The sequence below is a fragment of the Prionailurus bengalensis genome, chromosome X, assembly GCF_016509475.1.
Source record: "Prionailurus bengalensis isolate Pbe53 chromosome X, Fcat_Pben_1.1_paternal_pri, whole genome shotgun sequence".
In the NCBI taxonomy this organism is placed as follows: domain Eukaryota; kingdom Metazoa; phylum Chordata; class Mammalia; order Carnivora; family Felidae; genus Prionailurus; species Prionailurus bengalensis.
In genome coordinates, this window is record NC_057361.1 from 15,201,866 (window position 1) to 15,213,698 (window position 11,833).

Sequence of the window (11,833 nt, forward strand, 5' to 3'; positions counted from 1 at the left end):
CATAACCAAAGATCATGAAACAAAGGAGGCAAGCTACCGTGAGTAAGCGTCAACAGAAACAATGACAGATTTCATTCTCTAAAGATAGCAGATATTGGAATTATCAAATACAAATAAAAATAACTAAGAAATGTTTAAAGAAATAAAAGGTGGATCACTGACATGCATTTAAAGAATGATTTGAAGAAGAGCCAAATAGATGTAAAAATATACTTGTTTAAAAAAACCATATTAGATGGGCTAAACGGAAGATTAGACACTACTTAAGACAGAATTAGAAAGGTTAAGACTAATGGACAGTAAAATAAAGTTTAACATACATCTACTCAGGGTCCCAGGAGGAAACAATGTAAGAGAGGATGTATTTGACATGATAATGGCCTAGACTTTTCCAGAATTCATGAGCAACTCAAATTCACAGGTAGAGAGATACAGTGTTTCTCAAATAGGATAAAAAAAATTAAATCCACACCTATATACCCTTGTGGAGAAACCACAGAGTACCAACAGTAAAGAAAAATATCCTAAAAGCAAGCAGAGAGAAATACACATTGCTACAAAGGGAAAACAATTTGACTGATATCAGACTTCTCAACAGTCACAATAGAAGCCAGCAGACAGTGGAATAATATATACAAAACATTGAAAATAAAATTTAGAAAAAGATATAACATGAAAACACTAACAAAACCGAGGTTGAAACAGCTCTATTAATATTAGACAAAGTAGACTTCAAGGAAATCTACATTACTAGACATAACAAGGGACACTTTATAATGATAAAGTATTCCGTTTGCCAATTGAATCCATTATAAATGCATATGTACCTACTAATATAGCCTCAAAAATATGTAAAACAAAAATGGACAGAACAAGCAGAAGTAGAAAAATCAATACTCCTTTAGCTGAAAGAATTAACTGACAAAAAGATTAGCAGAATTTCCCTAAAAGACATACAGTTTCCCTAAAAGACAAACCCTGCTCAACAATGCAGAATACACACTCTTGTCAAGCACACATGGAACATATCCTGACTATATCCTGGAACATAAAGCAAATATCAACAAATTTTGTATTGGAAACGTATGGAATAAATTTTCTGTCATAGTGAATTGAGCTATAACTCAATGACAGAAGGTAGCCAGAAAATCCCCCTTGGGCTTGGAAATGAGAAATACCCTTCTAAATAACCCTTGGGTCAAAGGAGAAATCACAGTGGGAATTAGAAATCTGCAACTCAATGATAAGGAAAATGCAACATATAAGATGCAAGTTAGAGAAGAATTGAAAATGCATATATTTTGAAAGATGAAACTATGATCAACAAAGTAAAAAAAAAAAAAGGTTATTTGAAGAAACTGGAAAATTTGATAAAACCCTGGTAAGGAGATAGAGAAAGCATAAATAACCAATGCCAGAACTGAAAGGGGAAATTTTAGTATATACAGACTTTACAGATATTAAAAAGCTCATAAGGTGTATTATAAAAACTCTTATGCTAGTGAATTGATACTTTAGATTAAATGGACAAATTCCTAAAATATATATGTACACACACACACACACACACACACTTACCAAAACTGACACAAAAAGAAATAAAAGCCTGAACAGTTCTATAACTGTTGAAGAAACTGAATGTGAAATTTTGAAACTTTCCACAAGGAAGGCCCTGGGTTCAGATAGCTGCACTAGCCATTAAAATATACATTTAAGAATGAAACCAGTCTAGGGTCATCTGGGTGGCTCAGTTGGTTAAGCATCCGACTTTGGCTCAGGTCATGATCTCGTGGTCTGTGGGTTTGAACCCAATGTCAGGCTCTGTGCTGACAGTTCAGAGCCTGGAGCCTGTTTCAGATTCTGTGTCTCCCTCTCTCTGTCCCTCCCCTGCTCAAACTCTGTCTCTCTCAAAAACAAATAAACATTACAAAAAAATTTTTTTAAAGAATAAAACCAGTCTAGAGGCACCTGAGTGACTCAGTTAGTTAAGCATCTGACTCTTGATCTCAGGGTTGTAGAGTTCAAGCCCTGCATTGGGCTCTGTGCTGGGCATGAAGCCTACTTAAAAAAAAAAAAAAAAAAAAGAATAAAATCAGTCTTACACAAACTCTTCCAGAGAATAAAAACATAAGGAACACTTCCAAGATTATTTTAGGAGGTCAGCATAACCTTGATACCAAAACCTAGTAAAAACATTATGGAAAAGGAAAATTAAAGGCTAATCTCAGACATAAATTTAGATGAAAAAAGTCCTAAATGAAATACTGGAAAAAGGTTAATGTAAAATGAACAAGTTGGTTTATTCTAGAAACACTAGGAATTCTGGGTTGATTTGATAAATGAAAAATCAATCAGTGTAATTCACCAATTTAACCAAATTAAAGAAGTCTTAATTTTCTCAAAATAAGAAAAATTTATTGGATGTATTTTACCTTGGTTTCATGGTTTTAGAAAACTAAAAATGAAGCAAATTTCCTTAATCTTATAAAGGATATCTATCATAGCCTATAGAAAACAGCATAATTGATGGGGTAATGTTGAAACCTTTTCTTCTAAGATTGGGAATAAGAGAAAGATACTGAATAATTCCCCATCCCCAATGTGTCTGCATCCTAATCCCCAGAATCTCTCAATGTTACCTTAGATCCCAAAAGGAATTTTGCAGATGTGATTAAAATACTGATCTTGAGGGGCATGTGGCTGGCTCAGTCAGTGGAATCTGACTCAGAGTTGTTGATCTCAGAGTTGTGGGTTCGAGCCCCATGTTGGGTGTAGAAATTCTTACAAATAAAATCTTAAAAAAAATGATCTTGACCTAGGGAGACTATCATGCATTATCTAAGTGGAATTGATATAATCACAATGGTCCTTATAAGAGGGATGTAGGAGTCAGAGTCCGAGGAGAAGGTGATGTGATAATAGAAGAAGATATTGAGATGATACTCCTTGAAAACTCAGGAAGGTGCCACAAGCCAAGGAATATAGGCAGCCTTTAGAAGCTTTTCAGATCCTCCCATCAGAGCTTCTCAAAGGAACCAGCCCCACTGACACTTTCGCTTGTACCAGCAAAAGTGATTTTTGGACTCCTAGCCCCCAGAACTATAAGAGAATAAATTTGTGTTCTTTAAAGCCACTAAGTCTGTGGTAATGTGTTACAGCAGCAATAGGAGACTAATAGAGATGTCTGTTCTCAAAATTGTTCAACATTGTGCTAGGGATGCTAGCTACTACAATAAGGCAAGTTAAATAAGATGATAAGAATTACAAAGGAAGAAATACAATGTTACTACGTATAGACAACATGATTGAGTATATCAAAAACCCAAATACACAGAAAAACTATTATAATTAATAATTGAATTGAACAAGTTGTAGAACACAAGGTCAACGCAGAGAAATTTATTGTGTTTTCATATATCAGGTTATCAGTCAGAGTCTATTCAGGAGATAGAAACCACGGCAATAATTTGAACTGGGAAATTTAATGGAAAGAATTATTAACTAGTAAAAGGCTATTTAACTACTAAAATGGCTGAAAGAGAATGCTAAAGAATACAGGAATAGAAATTGTAGGGTGCAGCTACTATCTCTAAGGCTAAGAAAGTGAACCCAAGGAAGGAACAGACTTGGAAGAGTCCCCTGCTCTCAAGCCAAGGCTAATATTCAGACCTAATTGGAGAGAGAATGACTGTGGCCCGCTAGATGCGGTGGAAGTTCACTGAAGTGTCTCATGTCAGAGCTGGTTGGTAGCTGTTGAGCCCGGACTGAAGTGGATGGGGCCACCCACGGGAGTGCCAACAAAACCCTTTTTGGGCTGTGTACCGCTGTGCCTCCCACACACTCCTGGCAAGGAAGCCATTCACTGTGGTGTCAGTGAAATTGACTGGAGAGTGGGTGCCAATGCATTTCCCACACTCTGGTAACCATGCTCTACTGGAAAAGCAAGAAGGAAAGCATGCCAGAAGTGGTTCTTCTGCTGTGTCTTAGAGTATCCTTCCTGTACTCTCTACTGACATTATACCAGGCGCCCAAAGAGAATTATTTACAGGGTTCAGATCCAGTGTCATAAAACAGGGCAAAGAAGGGTAGCTTTGAGCTGAGTAGGAGTAAACTGATGGCTGGTAGAGCTAACAATGAACTTTTAGGTAATGAAAATCTTCAAAGATCCCATTCAGGGTAGATAATCAAGGACGAGAAAGGAACCGAACGATTGATGTATGATATTTCTAAATGATTAAGAGAAATTAAAAAGGACGAAAATAAATGGGTAGGTATTGCTGTGTGCAAGGGCTGAAGTTGTCAGGATATGAATTCTCTTCAAATTGAGCTATAGGTTCAATGCACCGAAAGGGCATCTACAGAAATGTTCTTTTTTCTTTTTAAAAAATTTTTTTAACGTTTTATTTATTTTTGAGACAGGGAGAGACAGAGCATGAACGGGGCGGGGGGGGGTCAGAGAGAGGGAGACACAGAATCTGAAACAGGCTCCAGGCTCTGTGCTGACAGCACAGAGCCCGACGTGGGGCTCGAACCCACGGACCGTGAGATCGTGACCTGAGCCGAAGTCGGCCGCTTAACCGACTGAGCCACCCAGGCGCCCCTACAGAAATGTTCTTAGCAGCACTGTTTGTAATAGCCCCAAACTGGAGATAACCTAACATCCACCAACAGTAGAACGGATATATAAATTGTGTATATATTCACACCATGGAATACTATACACTGATGAAAATGAAGACCTACAACTAAATGGAACAACATGGCTGAATCTCATGAACTTAGCGTTGAGCAAAAGAAGCCAGACGTCCCCCCAAATATATACTTCACGATTCCATTTACATATAGGTCAAAAAAGGCAAAAAGCAAATTATAGTATTAGAGATCAAGATAGTGGCTCTCTTTAGGAAAGTGGGAAGTGGTAGTAATTGTGAGGGACCCCAAGGGGGCCTTTTGAATATTGGCAATCTTTTTTTAACTTTGGGGATTTATTTAAATTCCAGTTAGTTAAAAGTGTAGTATTAGCTTCAGATGTATAATATGTGATGCAACCGTTCCATACGTCATCTGGTGCTCCTCACTGACAAGTGCACTCCTTAATCCCCATCACCTGTCTCACCCGTCCACCTGCCCCCCTCCCCTCTGGTAACTATCAGTTCGTTCTCTACAGTTAAGAGTCTGTTTCTTGGTTTGCTTCTCTCTTTTCTTCCCCTTTTGTTTCTTTTGTTTTTTAAATTCCAAATACGAGTGAAATCATGTGGATTTGGCAATGTTTTATTTCTTGTCCTTGGTGGTGGTTACATAGGAATTATCTTTGTGATAATTCACCGAGCCCTGTATTTGTTTTGTGAGTTTTTCTGTATGTGTTGAACTTTAATTTAGAAAAAAGAATTATGACCAACAGACACATGAAAAGATGTTCATCATCACTTATCATGAGGGAAATGCAAATCAAAACCACAGTGAGATATCACCTCACACCTGTCAGTATGGCTAAAATCGACAACACAAGTAACAACAGGTATTGGTGAGGATGTGGAGAAAGGGGAACCCTCTTGCACTGTTGGTGGGAATGCCAATTGGTGCAGCCGATGTGGAAGACAGTATGGAGGTTCTTCAAAAAGTCAAAAATAGAAATACCTTAAGTTCCAGCAATCACACTGCTGGGTATTTACTCAAAGAACACAAGAACACTAATTCAAAGGGATACACGCACCCCTATGTCTATGGGAGTATTATTTATAATAGCCAAGCTATGGAAGCAATGCAAATGTCCATCAGTTAATGAATGGATACATAAGATGTGGTGTGTATATATATACAATGGAATATTATTCAGCCAGAAAAAAGAAGGAAATCATGCCATTTGCAACGACATGGATGGAGCTAGAGTATTAGGCTAAACGAAATAAGTTGGTCAGAGAAAGAGAAATGCCATATGATTTCACTCATATGTGAAATTTGAGAAACAAAACAGGCGAAGGGAAAAAATAAGAGACAAATTGAGAACAGACTCTTAATTACAAAGAACAAGCTGATGGTGACCAGAGGGGAGGTGTCTGGGGGATGGGTGAAGTAGGTGATGGGGAATAAGGCGTGCACTTGGGGTGAGCACAGGGGGATGTACAGAAGTGTTGAGTCACTATAGGTACACCTGAAACTAATATTACACTGCACGGCAACTGGAATTAAAATAACTTTTAAAAAAGCTTCCAAGAGGGAACAGTGTGGAGGTTTTTTGTGTGTCTCGTGTCCATGAAATACAGCCAGACCAACATTAAAGCATCCTGCACACCTAGAAAACTGATCTGAGGATAACACAACAACTGCACAACCTGAACCAAGGAACTCAGCAGAAAGAGAAAAAACTCACCTTTATTTTCAATTTTTGTTAAAAATATTTTTCTTTAATTTTTCTCTACTATCAAAACACACCTAGGATCTAGCAGCATTTCTTCAATTTGTGTGTGTGTTTTTAATTTTTTAATTTTAATTTTTTTAATTTTAATTTTAATTTTAATTTTTTCTACCTCATTAATTCCTTTTCTCCCTTCAAAATGATGAAACAAAGGAATTCACCCCCCCCCCAAAAGGTAAAAAGGAATTATGTCTTTGGCAGGTAAGTATGTGGGGAATGGTTTTATGGGAGTGTAAATGGATATTTTTTTTCTCGAAAACAGTTTGGTATTGTATGTCAAAAGGCTTAAAAATGTGCATCCTCTTTGATCCAGTAAATTCCACTTATAGGAGTGATCCTAAGGAGATAATGAAATAGTTGAATAGCCATTAAAATAATGATGTAGATCTACGTTTCTTAACATAGATGGATGTCCATGATTTATTGTAAGTAAAAACTCAGATTAGAATAAATATGCTATGGGGAACCTGGGTGGCTCAGTTGGTTAAGCGTCCGACTTCGGCTCAGGTCATGATCTCACGGTCCGTGAGTTTGAGCCCCACGTCGGGCTCTGGGCTGACAGCTCAGAGCCTGGAGCCTGCTTCAGATTCTGTGTCTCCCTCTCTCTCTGGCCCTCCCCCGCTCATGCTCTGTCTCTCTCTGTCTCAAAAATAAATAAACATTAAAAAAAAAAAGAATAAATATGCTATGTGTGTTGCCACAGACACATGTATGTAAAACATTTGCTAGACTACAAGGCATATTTGGCTCTAAGAAAGGTAAAATGTAGATATATTTGTATATATCCCTGTTTGTGTGCACTACAAGTAATAACATTTTTTCTATTCGTTCAAAATCATTTCAAACGAGGGTATCTTTAATAATCAGAAAAAATAAAGATATTTATATTTTTGAAAGACTACATATAATATCAGGGGATGAAGGGATAGGACCTTGGAAAATGAGAAGTGAATTACATGCCAAAATATGAAAAATGAAAGTAATATTTTATCCTTTATATCTTTTCGTGTTTTAAAATCTTCTATTGTAAATACACCTTCCTTTGCTAATCAGAAAAAGGAACAAAAGATCGAACACCCAATGTCTGATTGCTTACACAAAACATTACGGGCAAGATCTGTGGAACACCTAAGACTTTCTTTAGTTTATTTGTCCCTTAGAGCTGTGGGGCCTGGTGGGACAAATCACAAAGGGGAGAAGGAGGCACCCAGGCCTCAAAACCCCAGGCTGCTCACTGACTCTGCCACGTAGGTTGCGTTTCTTTATCAAATCATCAACCAATTATATGGGCTTTGTTGTTGTTGTTGTTGTTGTTAGGAAAACTTTCTATGAGCCAGTGGGCTTTTTCCATGGAGAACACTTTGGGGCTGAACTTACCATGGAGATCCCTGAGTTCACGCCTGGTCACCACAGACACCAATGGAGATATTAACTACATGTCCAGCTTCCAGGATATCCACATTCAGAAACCTGTGAAAGAGGCAAGTGAAACATAGCCCCAGCTGAAACCTGGCTGGAGCCAAACACCCTTCAGATGACCTGTGAGAGGGACTCAGTCTTGAAAAGTTGGGTGTGGAATCATCTAATGGATGGGCATGGCAGGCTTGGGGAAGGCCTACGGGGGCTCCCCCAAGTACATAGTGATCTGTTCGGGAAATTTGTGCTTTCTAAGGATAGGCAAAATGGAAAAAGAAGGAAAAGCTTCTGCGAGAAAATCCATGTCAAATCAGAAGGGCAGATACGACACCCACTCTTTCATACAACTCACCCCCTCAGCTCCTCAGCAGAGTCCCTATTACACTGCGAGAGTATAGGCCTGCTGACATGACATCTTATGCCTTAAGTGTTTGTAAAATTAAAAATCTCTTATTAAAATGGGAATACCCCGGGGAGAGTTGTAAGGCCCGCCCCCGCCCCGTACTTATTAACAACTCTTTGCCAGTTAGTTACCACACTGGGCTGAACGTGAGCCGATGGGAAGGAAGACTGGGGCGATTGTTTGCAGGGGAGATGAGAAGGTCAGAGCAGAGAGAAGAGAAGTAAGGCAGGTGGGAAACTAAGATACCCCCACAAGAGAGGCTTCGGCTTCACGCAAGAGGCAGTTTACCACGGTGACCAGACTCATGGGCCTTGGCTTCGGGCAGCTGAGATCAGATCCCATTCCCTAGCTACGTGAACCTTGCAAAACTCATCTTACCTCTCTGTTTTCTAATCTGTAAAATGGACATAATAATAGTTCTTTTCTTTGGGGCCGTTGTTGAGGACTGAATGAAATAGCCCACAGAAAAGTCTCAGGGTGGAGCCCGCGTGCATGTGTTCTCAGTACGTGTTGGCTGTTGTTCACTGCTTCTTGATCAGCCAGGGCCCTGCAGACTGCACACGCTTCCGCATGCAACAGCATGGTCTTTTCTCTGATTAAAGAAGGTTGGGACTCCAAGGAAGGCCTGCCTTCTCGAATTTCTTTTTTTTTTTTTTTTCAACATTTATTTATTTTTGGGACAGAGAGAGACAGAGCATGAACGGGGGAGGGTCAGAGAGAGAGGGAGACACAGAATCAGAAACAGGCTCCAGGCTCTGAGCCATCAGCCCAGAGCCCGACGCGGGGCTCGAACTCACGGACCGCGAGATCGTGACCTGGCTGAAGTCGGACGCTTAACCGACTGCGCCACCCAGGCGCCCCAGCCTTCTCGAATTTCTATCTGAATCACATGCTTTGAATTGGTGGGAACGTTTTGTATTTGTAACATGTACTAAAATTGACCGTTATTAATTCTATGTGTTTTAACATTTAGAACGTCTTTATTTTAGGCCCAATCTACTCTAATTGAAACTCTGTACAGATACCGATCTGACCTGCAAATCATCTTTAATGTCATTGATTCTGATCACTCAGGTAAATGAACTTTGATTAGTTCGGTAGCAGTAGAAAGCAAGGGCTAATCTGTTTCTCAGAAACCAGAACTCTATTTTCATCTATTGCATTCTTCATCCAAAGTTGGTTTAACTCAGGGCTGGGGGGGAGGCGATGATAAACTCATGATTAGGATTATTACTATTTTTTTTTTAATTTTTTTTTAACATTTATTTATTTTTGAGACAGAGAGAGAGCATGAACGGGGGAGGGTCAGAGAGAGAGCGAGACACAGAATCTGAAACAGGCTCCGGGCTCTGAGCTGTCAGCACAGAGCCCGATGCGGGGCTTGAACTCACGGACCGTGAGATCATGACCTGAGCCGAAGTCGGACGCTTAACCGACTGAGCCACCCAGGCGCCCCAGGATTATTACTATTTTAGTTTGTCCACCAACTGTATTCAAGACCATATGGCCCCTATATAGGCCTCTGTATCTGTTAGACAAGAATAGCTCCTTTTATAAATCATCAGCACAGATGAAAAGATAATTCACTGTCCATTTAAACATAGTAGTTACTCCTGGCATTAAAAATCATTCCTGGAGTTCTGATCCTATGTTTGGGACTCAGGGGTATGAAAATTCATTTCTGCTTGGCTTTGATGCATGATTACTTATTTTCAAGCTTTATTATTATTACTTTTTAATGTTTTTATTTATTTTTGAGAGAGAGAGAGAGAGAGAGAGAGAGAGAGAGAATGAATGTGAGCGGGGAGGGGCAGAGAGAGGGAGACACAGAATCCAAAGCAGGCTTCAGGCTCTGAGCTGTCAGCACAGAGCCGGATGCGGGGCTCAAACTCATGAACAGCGAGATCATGACCTGAGCCAAAGTCGGGTGCTTAACTGAGCCACCCAGGCACCCCATACTTATTTTCAAACTTTAAAACAATCACCAGATAATCCTCAACCGCAGAGATCACAGAAGACCAAAAGGTCAATAATCAAAATATGAAAGCAAATGATTGCCTAGAAAACATGGCAGAGCCATTGTTTGCAGTCCTCTTGTTGAGTGCCAGGGTCACTTCTCCCTCTGCCCTGATGTCCTTTTCCCTTAGATTTTAGATCCTGTAATTTCTATACCACATAGGGTCCCACGGTCCATAATCCACCCCCATCCCTTGAGTGTATACTCATTCCAGGTTTGGAATAATGTCAGGGCCACCTGGTAGTTGAAAGTGACACATTGTTTCTTATATTTACAATCTGGCTTTTCCATCTCCTTCAGTGTCTGATGGTCGGGCATGGCAGCGAGCTTCTTCTCATTGGGACCATTCAATCAGTATAGCTTCCCCACTCCACCATTAAGTGGGTCTTAAAACGAACACTCACACCTTCTTCTATATTCTTCTAGGCCTGATTTCCGTGGAAGAATTTCGTTCCATGTGGAAACTCTTCAATAGTCACTACAACATTCATATTGATGATTTTCAAATTGATGAGCTCGCTGAAAGAATGGACTTAAACAAAGATGGAAGCATTGACTTTAATGAGTTCCTAAAGGCTTTCCATGTAGTGCATAAATTGGATAAGTTGAACAAATCAGGTAGCGGCCTTGCTTAACAAGAGCTAGGGCTTTCTCTGCTTGTAAATCCTGGGGCCCAAGCCACCGACACCATCTTTTCCCGAACGCTTGTAATTCATAATCAGTTGTAGAGAAAAGTAGACCCCCATTCGTGCCATGAGCAGATGTATAGTGTGGGTATTTGAGTCTCCAGTAAGCTGTAATTGGTAAGACTAGGTTAAATGTCAGCTGATAGGATTTGGCTCCAGTGTTAGGACTCATGCATTGCCAAGTAGAAACTGGGTTTGAGCCTAGTGTTGGCCTCCTTGACCAAGATACCAGAGGAGTTTGGAAACATGTTGAAAGGAACCCACAGAACCGCAGAGAAAAGTGCAACATCTGTGAATGACTGAGGGATGGGAGGAGGAATACCAAACTAGTAATGGAATAAAATATTTCCATCTTTAAACTGAATCTTCTTTTTTTTATTTAAAAAAATTTTTTTAAATTTATTTATTTTTGAGAGAGAGAGACAGAGTGTGAGTGAGGTCAGGGCAGAGAGAGAGAGGGAGACACAGAATCTAAAGCAGGCTCCAGGTTCTGAGCTGTCAGCACAGAGCCTGATGCGGGGCTTGAACTCATGAACCCTGAGATCATGACCTGAGCTAAGTCGGATGCTTACCTGACTGAGCCACCCAGGCACCCCTTTGAGCTGAGTCTTCTTTGGAGACCATAATCTGGTGATTCTCAATCGTGGGGGAACCACCCTTGAGGGATGGGGGTCATATCAGATTCTTCGTGGAAGCTGTGGGAGTGGATTGTTTGGAAAAGCTTTTTTTTTTTTTTTTTCCTGTCTGTTGGAGATACAAAGTGAATACAATTCACGTTGAGCCCTACAATTAATATGGTTTGACACGGTCATTGGTGAGATGGGGCCTTGGTTATGCATACATTTTGCAATTTATTCTGGTATTCTGATTGCATATCAAACATAATAGGTTTCCCT

At 39.9% G+C, this 11,833-nt stretch overlaps 1 protein-coding gene across 2 annotated transcripts in view; it reads left to right on the forward strand.

Annotated features, from left to right (window-relative positions):
• Nucleotides 1-11,296, forward strand: part of PPEF1 (protein phosphatase with EF-hand domain 1) — a 109,914-nt gene extending 98,618 nt beyond the window's left edge. For both annotated transcript variants that reach the window (XM_043570118.1, XM_043570117.1), the window contains 3 exons: nucleotides 7,733-7,896; nucleotides 9,224-9,308; nucleotides 10,678-11,296. In XM_043570118.1, the coding sequence (XP_043426053.1) occupies nucleotides 7,733-7,896; nucleotides 9,224-9,308; nucleotides 10,678-10,886 (458 nt within the window). In that variant the 3' untranslated portion in view covers nucleotides 10,887-11,296. The remainder of the gene's footprint in view (nucleotides 1-7,732; nucleotides 7,897-9,223; nucleotides 9,309-10,677) is intronic.
• The last annotated feature ends 537 nt before the right edge of the window (nucleotides 11,297-11,833 follow it).